Source organism: Aptenodytes patagonicus, chromosome 12, assembly GCF_965638725.1.
Source record: "Aptenodytes patagonicus chromosome 12, bAptPat1.pri.cur, whole genome shotgun sequence".
Classification (NCBI taxonomy): domain Eukaryota; kingdom Metazoa; phylum Chordata; class Aves; order Sphenisciformes; family Spheniscidae; genus Aptenodytes; species Aptenodytes patagonicus.
The window spans coordinates 8,078,600-8,090,980 of NC_134960.1; the positions used below are offsets into that span (position 1 = coordinate 8,078,600).

Below are 12,381 nucleotides of genomic sequence, written 5' to 3' on the forward strand. Positions count from 1 at the left end.
ATACCTCTGCTTTTACTTAATTTTATTGGTAGAATGGCACTAGGGAGCCTCAGTGAGAGATCCTGTGCCTGGAGAAGAAGGGATATGGGATGTCCGTCGTGCTTGGTGCAGCACACACTGGGAATGTCCCAGCCAGAAGTCCCAACCTGATCAATTATGCAAGACTGATCAGGGTGAATATGGTAGTAGTTGCCATGGTTATCAATCATTATGAACTATATTTTCTGAGGGTTTGTTTAGAGGAAAACTTTTCTGTAACTAATTACAAATTCATTGTGAGATAATAGCATAGTTACAGCCCAGAATAGGTGTTCTCTGTCCTTCTTTCCCTTTGTGCTGCCCAGAGGCCAAGAATAGCACATGCAAACTACCACAAATGTCTGCATTTGCATCCAAGTGAACACTCTTCACTCATGCTCACATCCTTGGATATGCAGACATTTATGCTGGTGCATTTCACCCAGTTTCCCACCTGCAGGAATGAGCTTCAGAGGCTGAACTGTCCAAATTCAACTGCTAGAGCTAATTACCAGGTTGACTGCAACTCTCTTCTGTAGGAAAAGCCAGTCTGTGGCCATCTAGCTGTTAACAGGTAGTTGGCACGAAGCTTGCAAAGTGTGATGTTAAAACCAGCCAACTGACCAGAAGAGCTCAACTTCTTGGACCCTCCATTCCAGCATGATCTTTAACCCTTTTATGTTTCATAATCTTTTTAGAAAAGCATCAGTCAGAGGCTAGTGGCTGCTGAGGAACTGATAAGCTTCCTCCCCACTAGAAAAACAGAAAGAGTTTAAAATATTTGCTTCCTCTAGTTAAGGTTTACAATTCTTAATAGTATGTTATTAGGAAGTTGCAGAGCAATCAAATGAGAATACAATTGTTAATAAATTTGCTTAATAAAACCATTAAAGCAAATATAAAGAAATTCCAGCTATCACTTAGTGTATTAAATGAATGGCAAATAACTTCTTAGTTTTGCTGGGTAAATTCATTTGGAACATCTGTAATTTAAAATAGCTCTGAGATTTAAATAATTTTGCAGCCACCGCTTTTGCATTATGCTAAGTTCAGTCCCAGAAAGGTGGGTGCAGTTCTCACGCTTTTCATTTTTCCAGATTAATTGACATGACAGTTTCTTTGTTGTTCTTTGGGTGATAACCCTCAACAAGTCTTTTATTTTTCCAAATTATCTGCCTTGTCCATGGCCCCTCTTAGTCTGAAAGTACAAAGCGAGCTAGGGTTCTTTCCAAACTTACTAATGATAAAGACTGTTCGTTCTCCCAGTCGTCTTTGGTGCAATCTGTTTCAAATGCTGGGATTGATGAGTGTCTCAGAACAGTGTAGGAGGGCTGCCTGAGCGTGACTGAGCCACAGAGTTAAAAAAAAGAAATCTAAAAAATAATAGATTCATTTCAAATAGAAAATAAAATTCAAGGAAGCCATGGCTTGCCTAAAACAAAATAAGCCAGCTAAGTTTATTGTCTGGATTATTAATTGTGCTGGATTTTTCAGCTGCCGCGAGAATGTCGCTTTAATCATTCGGTGAGCCTGAAGCCTGGGTCTCCAGAGATCATGTTCTGATCTCTCACATATGGTGTATCGCACTGTTCATTAGACCCACTGGTCCAGTCACATGGAAATGATGTTCAGACTATTTCTATCTGTGTCTGCTACTTTTCTTCCTGAATGTGTCAGTCTCATGATAAGGGCAGTGACTCCAGCTGATACAGACACAATTGCTGATTGCAAAGAGAGACGCTGCCGTGAAAATAAAGAGGGTTTTATTTCCGTCATGGTTTGGGCTTTGCGAGAAGTCCCTGCCCCGCAGAAATACAAATTCCCTTGGGGAAGGAGGGTGCTGAGGTATGTGAGATCACAGACTCTGAGTGGTGAAAAGAGGACAAACTGCTGGGCTGGGATGCCCAAAACCTGGGCTCAACTCCAAGAGGAAGGAAAAATCTCACCAGTGTCATGAGATTCAGTTCTCAGCTCTTGACAGTCTGCGCCATTTCAAAAATCTGGCTGCTTCATTCTGGTGATGAGATGGGAGCAGGGACTCGCTTTGCATGGTGGGAAGCAGGATTTCTTGCTCTTCCTCTGAGTATTTGATGCTGGCAGTAGAGAAGTGAGGAACAAGGTAATCTTATCCAGGATGGCTGTAAGCCAGCCGGGGATGACTTCTGGTTCCCGCTGGAGGGACAGAGCTTGGATGGAGCCCAGCTAAGGATGAAGCAAGCTCATGTTTAGGAGCCTGTCTCCAGCCACGTGCAGAAGGTTTGGTGCTGGTGGCTACCGGCAGAAGCCAGGTCAAGGGATTCCCAAACAGTGCAGAGTGCTTGCCAGGGGGACCCCAAAATGTCACATCCAACTTCTCACCCTGCACTCTGGGGGCAGGGGGCTGGCAAGTGATGTGTGAAGTGTTGAGTCAGTATAAATGTCACAGCCAAAGGTCTTCAGAGTCAGAGTGACAACGGGAGGAGACACTAGTGCCAGGAGTTCTGACACAAGGAAAACGCTGTCACTGCCACCACCTCCGTCTTGAGATTTATTGATGATAACTTGGGATGTGCCATAAACAGGGGTGATGTTAAATGAGTCTGACTGTCTTGGGGGCTAAGTTTTACAACCCAAAGTGTGAATGCTCTCTGCCTCACTGAGATCCTGAGGCATTTTTCCAGCAACTCCCACGATCTCATTAAGTGCTCTCCCAAGAAGGGTTCCAACCCAAGAGAGCCCTCCCTGCGCAGCACAGTGCCAGCTGCTGGGATCAGACACAAATATCTGCCAGAGAACTCAGTGTGCACCCTCAGAGCTTAGTCATGGAGACCTTCCAGGCCACCACCACTACCTGACTGGGCCCACAGTCTTCCCCACCACGGCTTTGTGAAGAAACCAGAAATTGCCACGCAGGTGTCCCCAAGTACCAACGCACCCCTGGTGTCAGAGGCTCCAACCTCAGTGCCAGCAGCTCGTGCCAGGGGACAAACCTCCCTGTAGCTGTGCTACGAGTGTATTGAACCTAGGTGAACCTTTGCTGAGATGCCCTCTCAGCATGGTTTCAGTTTCTGAGGTCAAACCCATGATTTCCTCCTGGAGTCATTGGCCGCAAAGGGCTGTGCTGTCATGCAAATGCTTTCCTTCTGCTCTTTGAATGCATCTGGGGCTGCAATAGCAAGCACTAGCTGCAGCCTTTCTCCCCCATAGTAAAACAGCTCCAGGGGCCAGACAGTTGCCATCCCAAGGAGGCAGGTCTTGGTGAGCCGCTGTGCTTTTCTGCTGAGGGGTTCCCTTGTTCAGACAACACATTTTATCCCAGAAGAAGCAAAATCTTCAGCAGAGCCCTGAGGATACTGAATTCACTCTCCTGTGTCCCTTCAGCCTATCAAAAGTAAAGCAGGTCTGTGGAGATCAAGGGCAGAGCACCCCATGGCCACAAGCCCTGTTCTTCACAGGTTGCGTTCACCAACCCACAGGCCTCGAGGAAAGTGATCTAGTCCAGAGACCCTACAGCTTATCCCAGGGAAAAGGTTTATTTCGGTGACTTCCCTGAGAAACCTCCTTGTCATCCTGCCCTCATGACCTTTCTCTCTGCTCCTCCAGTCTGCTCGCAGTTCTCCAAGGGCGTCTATGCCATCTTTGGATTTTACGAGAGGAGGACCGTTAACATGCTCACGTCTTTCTGTGGGGCTCTCCATGTCTGCTTCATAACACCAAGCTTCCCCGTCGAAACGTCCAACCAGTTTGTTCTCCAGCTTCGCCCAGAGCTCCAGGATGCCCTCATCAGTGTCATCGAGCACTACAGCTGGCAGAAGTTTGTGTACATTTATGATGCTGACCGGGGTAAGTCACAAGTACATGGGAAGGGTTACCAGGCAATTAGGCGTAGTGGTCTAGGTGGAGTCTTTGCCTCAGTGAGTCCTCTTACTGTGGGTTGCTGGAGGCTGAGAGGGTGGTTAAAGGAAGGGTCACCCTATGCCTTACCTGTTCTCTATTCCTTTTCTAAATATTCATTACTGCTGAAGGTGGGCATTGATTTAGATGAAGCATTAGCCTGACCCGGTATGTCTGTGTTCATAGGGTCAGGTCTGAACCCCATCAACATGAGGGAAATATTTAATGTGTAAGAGGTTTGAGTTTCAAATGGGGAAATTGTTTATATTGAATAGGTCCCATATTGAATAGGTCTGTCGAACTCAAGGCCACCAAGTCCCACGTTTATAAATGTGAACCGACAGCTTCTCGGGTCTCACCTGGGCCCACATCCAGTTGTGATACGTGTGTGTGTTTCTGACAGGTAGCTTGGAAAACTCCAGGTTTCCTGTGTTAGTGAGTGTTAGTTGTCTATGTAAAATAACAAAAGCCTTCCTTGGGTTCTTGGAAAGTATTATCTAACTTTCTAAACCATGAACAGGGCTAGTGAGCTCATTGCTCTGAGATTCAGTTTCCCCAGCTCTCAGATGCCTTTAAAGCTCCAGGCTTGGAGGCCGAGAGCAAAATGGACTTGTGGAGGACAGCGCAGAGTTAAGGGTGATTCACAGGTCTGTTCTGGAAGTTATCATTAGCCCTTGTAGGGACAGGATAACCTTAAGAGACAAGGAGAAGGTGTAAAAGCATCCCACCCTGTTTTCTGTTGTCACGAGGCACGGGCACTCTGAATATTCCAGAAGTACTGCAGTAGGCAGGACCCCAGAGCAGTGCTGAGTATATATATATCCCTTCTGGAAGGCTGTGCATGTAATTTAGGCAAGATCCTTTTAAAAATAATGAAGTTTTCTGATGAGATGCTGCCAAGAGAGACAGGGACACTGAATATGATTGTGTATTGTGATTGCGGAGTGTGTTTCTAACCCTAGGAGCATAGAGCCTAAACAGATCAAAGATGAGAAGGGAACTATGGCCCAAAGAAATCGAGTGAGTTGGGTAGTGACAGACAAGAAGACAGGGATTAGAGCTCTTATCTGAATCCCACAGCAGGGCCTGATCAACGAGACTGATCTGCCGATTACAAAGGAAAACTAGGCCTGGAATCATCCTATTTTCCTGTCCTAGGACAGAAAAAGCAGGAGTCATTAATTCTAGCCCAGCTGTGTTTGGGTAAGATGCTAGACTATTAGCTGTTCTCTGTAGTTCTGCTGCACTTTTGCAATGCTGTATCCAGCCCTGCTTGAGGCAGGTACATAGGCTGTCAGGAGGATGGAAAGACGCCATTGCACAACTAAAACCTGGTTCTCCCCCTACTGTCCTCTTCCCCCTCTCTTCCCATTGCAGGGTTGTCAGTCCTACAGAAAGTGCTGGACACCGCAGCCGAGAAGAACTGGCAGGTGACAGCTGTCAACATCCTAACGACAACAGAAGAGGGCTACCGCATGCTTTTCCAGGAGCTGGAGAAGAAGAAGGAAAGGCTGGTGGTGGTGGACTGTGAATCTGAGCGGCTGAACATCATCCTTAGCAAGGTTGTGTTGGTGCGGGTCTTCTGGGAGGGGTCTTGCATGCAGAACAGGAAGGGTTGTTTCTCCTGGAGAAGTTCTCCTCCCCATTCTTGTCTGATTCATGTCTTATTGCAGCTCTCATTGGATGTGGTGTGTGTGTATTGCAGCAGGCTGCTGAGCTTGCAGGTATTTCTCCGTTGTGTTATTGTGGAAACTGTAAAGCCGTATAAATACTAGGAGCTCCCATGTATTCATTCTGAGTGAGCTCTGCTGCTCCATGTTCCCTACTTTTTTGATTCCTCTGAGGGCCCTTTACACCCCCTTACTCCCCAACAAGTTTGTTTTGTGCTAATTCTTCCAAGCAGCGTGCACAAGATGTGGCGCTTCCTTATTCTGCTGAGTTTTTCTCTGGTTTTCCCACCTCCTGTGAGTTAGGGCGGAGGTGTGAATCGGCACTGCCAGACTCCTAGTCCTCCAGCCACCATGTGCTGCACCAAATTCTCACAACCACTGCCAGCAGGACAGAGATGGAGAAGCTTTATGGTACAACTGTAGTGTCCTCAGGAGCACCGTCTCCAGATCAGGCCGGAGCTCAGCATCCTCTTAGGGCATCCAGGCTGTAGCAGGATCAAATTTTTCCAGATCCTCTCATGCCTTGCAGCAAGAGAGACTGGTTCATTCCCAGCCATCTCCTGGCTCTTTTGTCAACTCATGGCCACAAAGCAGATGAGATATGCAACAGAGGACTCAGCAGCTAGGTTGTGTGCCCTGCCTCACTCATCCTCAATCTAGATAGGTCGCCCAGTAGTGCAGACCCAAATTTTCCCCATCCTCTTTCCTCCATGCCTCCCTTAATGCTTTCCCTAAGTCCTGAATATGGACTTCTGTAGACAGGAGACCAATGCAAGCTTCTGGACAGGTCTTAGGCCACACTTGTGTCCCCTCTTCAACTCCAGCCTTAATTTCTTTCTCCCTCACTCCTACAGCCAAGGCTTTCCCCACAGCTGGGACTCCTGTCCCACGTGGCTTAGAAAGGGCCCCGCAGTGCCACGCAGCCGGTGCACTGTGACTCACGCTATTGTACTTCTTATATCCAGCTCACTCTTACCTCGTGCTTCACACGTCGCTTTGTCTAAGCTACCTGTCACCTCCTGTCTCACACTTCAGCTGCTCGCTGTCTGGGGCAAGGACTGCCATTTCACCAGCCGCACATCTCAATGATGAGCACAATCCATCCTTGTTGGATGTCTCTGGGGGCTACTCCATTATATATAATAACAAAGCAGGTAGCAGGTTTTAGCCTCAAAGTAAAGATCATACTCATGAAGGAGAGACCAGATTATTCTGGAGGGTAAAGTCTTCTCTCTGACCACAGAGTAGCTGCAGTTGAACAAAATTTTTTACAGGACCTAGGCAGTGAATTTGCCTTTTCTGTAAGCTTTCCTATAGGGTATATCAGATTTCTAGGGTTAATGATGTTGGTTTTTTAAGCCTGGTTTGTCTAACAGAAAGTTAAGTTCTATAGTTAGATATTATCTAGTTTTCTTAATACAAACAGGAAAATAAGTCTTTCTTTCAAACTTCTTCACATAACTGGAGCAAGAGTTAAACATAGATATAAGTAAAGCTATTTGCAAGAACACAACCCCCCCCCCCCCCAGATCTTGTGATTATATTTGTTTTGCAATGTGTAAAAAACATCCATTAAAGACAGAGCAATTCCAACAGACGTCTGTGCCTAGGAAGTAACACTCCTGTTAGGGATGGGGCTGTAAATAACTTTTTTCAGACCTGTGTAGTCCATTTTTATCCTTGTTTGACTTCTTGTTCTGAGTCCACAGGGATTTCTGAGAGCAGTTATCCCAGCATAAGCAGGGCATGCTGGATCTTTCATAACATGCAGATGACTGGAAGGGGTCAAAGATAACGTTTGGCTCATTATCATGTGAAATTCAGCTGGGACTTAAACTCGGGCTGGCGGCCACTGTCTCAGCTCATGGCACCAGCAACCTCTGCGTGGATGTCACTGCTCTGTTTGCCCTGTCTCTTGGAGTGTTTGCAGTGTTCGAAGAGCTGCCTCAGCCTCTCAGGGACATTTTAATGCACTTTTCTTCCCTCACAAACCTGTCTCTGTCTTTCAGTGGCTGTGGATTTGTGCTCCCCAGTGAACAGAAGAGCTGGGGATAGCTGTTTAGCATCAGTCCCTCACACTTACACACTGGTGCTTGCACACACTTTTAATTTCTTCTTTCCACCCCATACACATGACACAAATAACCACCACTGACTCCGACAAGGCAGTCCTCGCATTCTGGAAACCATAGCTGTAGAGGAGCCGGTGCTCAATGTGTTAATGATACGTGGGAAAATGACCTGATTTCTTTCTTGGAGATTTCTCTGCGTCATGTCTCAAGGGCATGATTTATCTTTGCCGAGGTAACTGTCGTGTATGAGCCAGGCCTTGGTTCAGGGCAGGATATCCGCAGGGCCACGCTGTGCAGCCTTAATGGGATAAGTAAGCAGTGGGTTGTATTCCGTCAAAGCCCTGTATTGTTTCTTCCTTGTCTCTGATTAAAATGAATAACGGGAATTTCTCCTTTGCCACTGTTTCACTCTGAGAGGATTTCTCTCTAATAGATGTCAAACTGGCCCATTAAGAAGTGGGTAATGAAACCTAGGTGGCCCAAGTGAGCTATCAGCATGCAGCCCAGCACAGCCTCTCACCACGTTCAGGCTAAGTGATAAATGCTATTATAACCTCAGCTTGCTACCGCCGTCCGGACACATTAGGACTGAGCAAGCATTCTAAAATAAATTAAGATCACAAATAACTGTGTAAAACACAGGAAGCAAGCCTCATAATTCAGGTGGATGGTCTGCAAGATTAACAGCTCAGGGAAAGCTGGATGGCAGCCCTCTCCAGTTCATCGACTTTGACACCTAATAAAATAACAAAGGAAGAGTTTGGGCAGAAGGAGCCAATGCCAGCTATTGTTGATACTGGAGAAATGAGGAATTTGATCGTAATTCTTAGACATCCCAGTGCCCCAGAGATGTTTCTTCCTCACACAAGGTCTGGGACTTACTGCAAAGGTCGGTCTCAGTTGATGAATGGAAGGGGACAAGTTGGGTCTGGTTTTGCTTCTCAGATCTGGCTATGGAAGATATTCAGAAAACTACCCATAATAAGAGTATATAGCTTTATAACCTTAGGTATACAGTTTTTTTCTGAGAGCTCCAGACTGCTCAGCAGAAGCCATACTGAGGGATCCTGTGGGGAGAACCACAGGGCAGTGAAGCTGGTGGAGCTGACATTAGTTGTGTAAGAAACTGCTACTAAATGAAGCCTGCATTGGAGTTAATTGCCGCCCCCACATTAATGCTGGGAACCAGATGAGTTTTAATGTGCATACAAGAGCACTTCATCACAGAAGGGCTAAGGCAGATGAACCAGTTGCACAGAGCAAGTGTCAGCTCATTTATAATCCATTTGGAAATCCCTAAATGGCTGCTCATGATAATCTGGGAGTGCTGTCCCATGGGGAGGATCAGTCTGTGTGTGCCCTCGTCTGATGCTTCTCAAACACCTGCTACCAGCCTGGTATCAGAGAGAAGTCCTGGGTAGACCGATCTCTGGTCAAATCCAACACAACACTCATTTTATTATCATTCTGGCTGTGAGGATGTTTCTGGCCTCACTACCGTTCGTGCAGATTTTGCCTGAGCGTTGGCAATGCAGGCAGTAATTCAGAATCAATTCATACGACAATGGAAATAAGAGGTAGTGTTGCCAGCAAAGAAACCTTATGGAAACAGCACGACTCTCTCAGAAACTGGCAATTCTTGTGTTTTTACAGGTTCTGAGGGCATGCTGGTTTGGGCCTTTTTTTCACTGTCTTCTTTCTGTATGTGGATTGGCTCAAATGCAGATGGTATCTGGCTCTAGTCACCTGGTAAGAATTTGACAGTGCTGCTGGAAATCAGTGGAGAGGAGTTTTGGTGGAAATCTAGAGTCAGCAAGAATAATGTCATTTTTAGCTGTATTCTTTCTGTATTTTTTTAAATCAAGGAAGAAAAAGACAGCTAGGGACTGTCTGATCAATGACCCTGTCCCCCATAATCACAGGCAACCCTGCAACAGATAGTGCCTTTCTACCTAGACAAGGGAAACTTTTCCAGCTAACATAGAAACTTTCAAATGTTACAGATCCATAAGCAATTGTGTTGATAAAAGAGAATAAAAACCTAACTCTACAGGCATCAGGGAGAAAGGAGTAAGTGGAAAAGAGCATATATTGGGACACCATGAGTATGAAGATATAAATAATCTCAATGAACATGCAAGGGGAATCCTCTGATGAGTGACTTGCCCAGGCAGCTTTGTTCTGAAGATGTGTCTTGAAGCTACCCCAATGCACTAAAGGAGAAAAATTGCCCTATAGTCTAAATCTCCTGACATCTCACCCAGGTAGGTGTCTGCGGCAGAGACTCTAGATGGGAGGATGTGCAGAATAGCTCTCTAGTCTTGCTCAGTGTTTCAGCTGCATTCACAGGACAAATGGACCCCAGCTCCCCGCTTTGTTCCTTTAATGTCTGAAATACAAATCTCATTTAACCTTTTTTTAGAAAAAGTACTGTGTTTTTATCCCTGAGCCCGTAGGAAAAAGGTTGGTTCAGGTAGTTTATTCTCCCTGCCTGTGGAATCTGCCTGGGGATCTTGTCCTGTCTAATTTCAGACTTGCTGTTCAAATATCATGTGTGAAAGTTCTGTCCTTCCTCTAACAATATTGTGAACTTTTCCTTTGCTACGTCTTCCTGTCTTCAACCGAACAGTCTCATCAGGGAAAAATGGGGAGGAAGGGTAGATAAAAGAGGCTCTACTTCCTTAGTTGATGTCTGCTAAATATCCTTGGTTTTCATCTTGCAGATCATCAAGCTTGAAAAAAATGGGAACGGGTACCACTACATTCTGGCAAATTTGGTGAGTTGCCCTCCTTGGCATTTTTTTTTTTAGTATCTCAGATTTCGTAAAGCACTATACTTGTAGTTACTGAGCTGGAAGTCTTTTTTCTAATCCACCTTTTGGGTAGAAAAAATACCGAAGTCATTTGCAGTGTTCTCCTTGTGTTTTCTGTCTTGAGCCAGCAAGATTATCTCCAGGGTATCTCCAAGGTTGCTAGATTTATTTTTTTTTTTGCCTCCAGATTCAGTCTGCATCTTTTCAAAGCCAGTTAAGCCAACTGAAATTTAATGCTTGTTGTGATAATGATTTTTTTTGCATGTCATGGGCACCTGGGGTCCTGGTATTGCCCTCCCAGCTTGTTTCAGTCAAGCCACCAAGAAGTTGTTGACTATTGCTAACAACTTGTATTTTCTAATTAGTTTTAAGTCTGCTTCAGTGTGTGTCCCCCAAGTGAAGTGTTTCACAGCTGTCCTGAGAGGCAGGCTCTCTCAGGGCACTGAGGCACTCAGGGCACTGCTCCCCACTAAGGGCAGACTTGTTAATGATGGTGAGCCAAGAGCCCTCTGACCTTCCAGTAAAAATAAAATATGTACCTATTCTGTAACTTGGTGCTAAATTAAATCTGACTGTCATGGCTTTAAGGAATGAATTGGATTTAAAGATTTCTTTAAGGAAAGGATTCTCCCTTGAATGCAGGGAGGCACTGCCTGAGGACAGAGCTGTGCTGGGCAGCAGCAGGGCCATCTTTCTGGAGCAATATGCTGTCCTCTCCTAGGAGGCTGGAGAATTTCTCTGCCTAGGGAAGTTTGGGAAGAGGTAAGAGAGAGGAATAGCCTCAATCCATAGGGCATATGGAGGTTTTCTGCAGCAGAGCTCCTACCCTCTCCTCCCCAGAGGTGTCCATCCATCCGGGGCGATGCACAGCAGAGGACAGGCTGGTGTCCACAGCCTGGGGCTGAGGCTGCTCCCCCCAGGACCCGCTGTGTCCGTGCGGTGTCTGGAGCCGTTCTTCCCTCCCGCAGCTGTGTCTGTGAAGCAGCACATCAGGCCCAGGGTAATTAAACTTTAAACTACCAATTACTCAAGCAGTTGCTGCCATTCTCCTTCTCTCAGTCCCAAGATAACTCTATAATTTACAAGACAAAAATGGCCACATACCCCACGATGCCCTGACACTGACCCTGCACTTCTGTGCTGGTTGCCTACCATGTAATTACAAAGTTAAAAATGTTACGTTGTGCAGGGGCAGATACGCGAACTGTAGAGCAGCCAATAACTTCAGTTGCTCATTTTTAAAAAAATTATTATTTGCTGTAACCCAGGTCCTGGTCCTCAGATGTTTATGAAAGTCCATTAAAGTTAAGCAGGGAAGCTATCTGGAGTAGCTGGAGTGTGCATGCCTGTGCGCTTTTATATATACCCATGCAGAAGGCTAAATGAGAATGCTATCACTTCTTCTCCCTGCACCATTTCATAAGGATAAATAAATTACAGACATGAGGTGGTCTAATACTCAGGTGTTGGAGTCATGAAGGACATTTGTCTTACGATATCACTTTCTCCCACCTTCAGCCTGAGAAAGCACACTTTTCCCATATTTAATTTGTTTTCTTAGCCTTTGCACAAATGCTGAGAGGTCAGCACTGGCTGGAACAGGCTGCATACTCAGCCAACATGGATTATAAATAATTAACTCAGAACAAAAGGCTTTTCATTTCCCCAGCCCCTCTGCAGGGAGATTTTGCCTCCCAGGCGCGGCTCAGAGGGGGCTGCTTCGGGTCCCCGGGACCCACAGGGTCTGATGGGACCACCAGAAACCACTGTTACTAGCTGGGCTTTTCAAGCAGCTTTGATTTGGGAGGAGATGTAGGGTAGTGAAAGGAATTCAAGCTCTTTCCTTTGGTCTTTCCTGCTCCTTAAAACCCAGCACTGCAAGAGTCAAACTCCAGAGACAAGAATTATAGAATCATTTAGGTTGGAAAGACCTTT

At 45.9% G+C, this 12,381-nt stretch overlaps 1 protein-coding gene across 3 annotated transcripts in view; it reads left to right on the forward strand.

Annotated features, from left to right (window-relative positions):
• The window catches only part of GRIA1 (glutamate ionotropic receptor AMPA type subunit 1), a 139,768-nt gene that overhangs the window by 62,081 nt on the left and 65,306 nt on the right, over nt 1–12,381 (forward strand). For all 3 annotated transcript variants that reach the window (XM_076350031.1, XM_076350030.1, XM_076350032.1), the window contains exons 3-5: nt 3,601–3,840; nt 5,269–5,453; nt 10,357–10,410. In XM_076350031.1, coding sequence (XP_076206146.1) covers nt 3,601–3,840; nt 5,269–5,453; nt 10,357–10,410 — 479 coding nt within the window. The remainder of the gene's footprint in view (nt 1–3,600; nt 3,841–5,268; nt 5,454–10,356; nt 10,411–12,381) is intronic.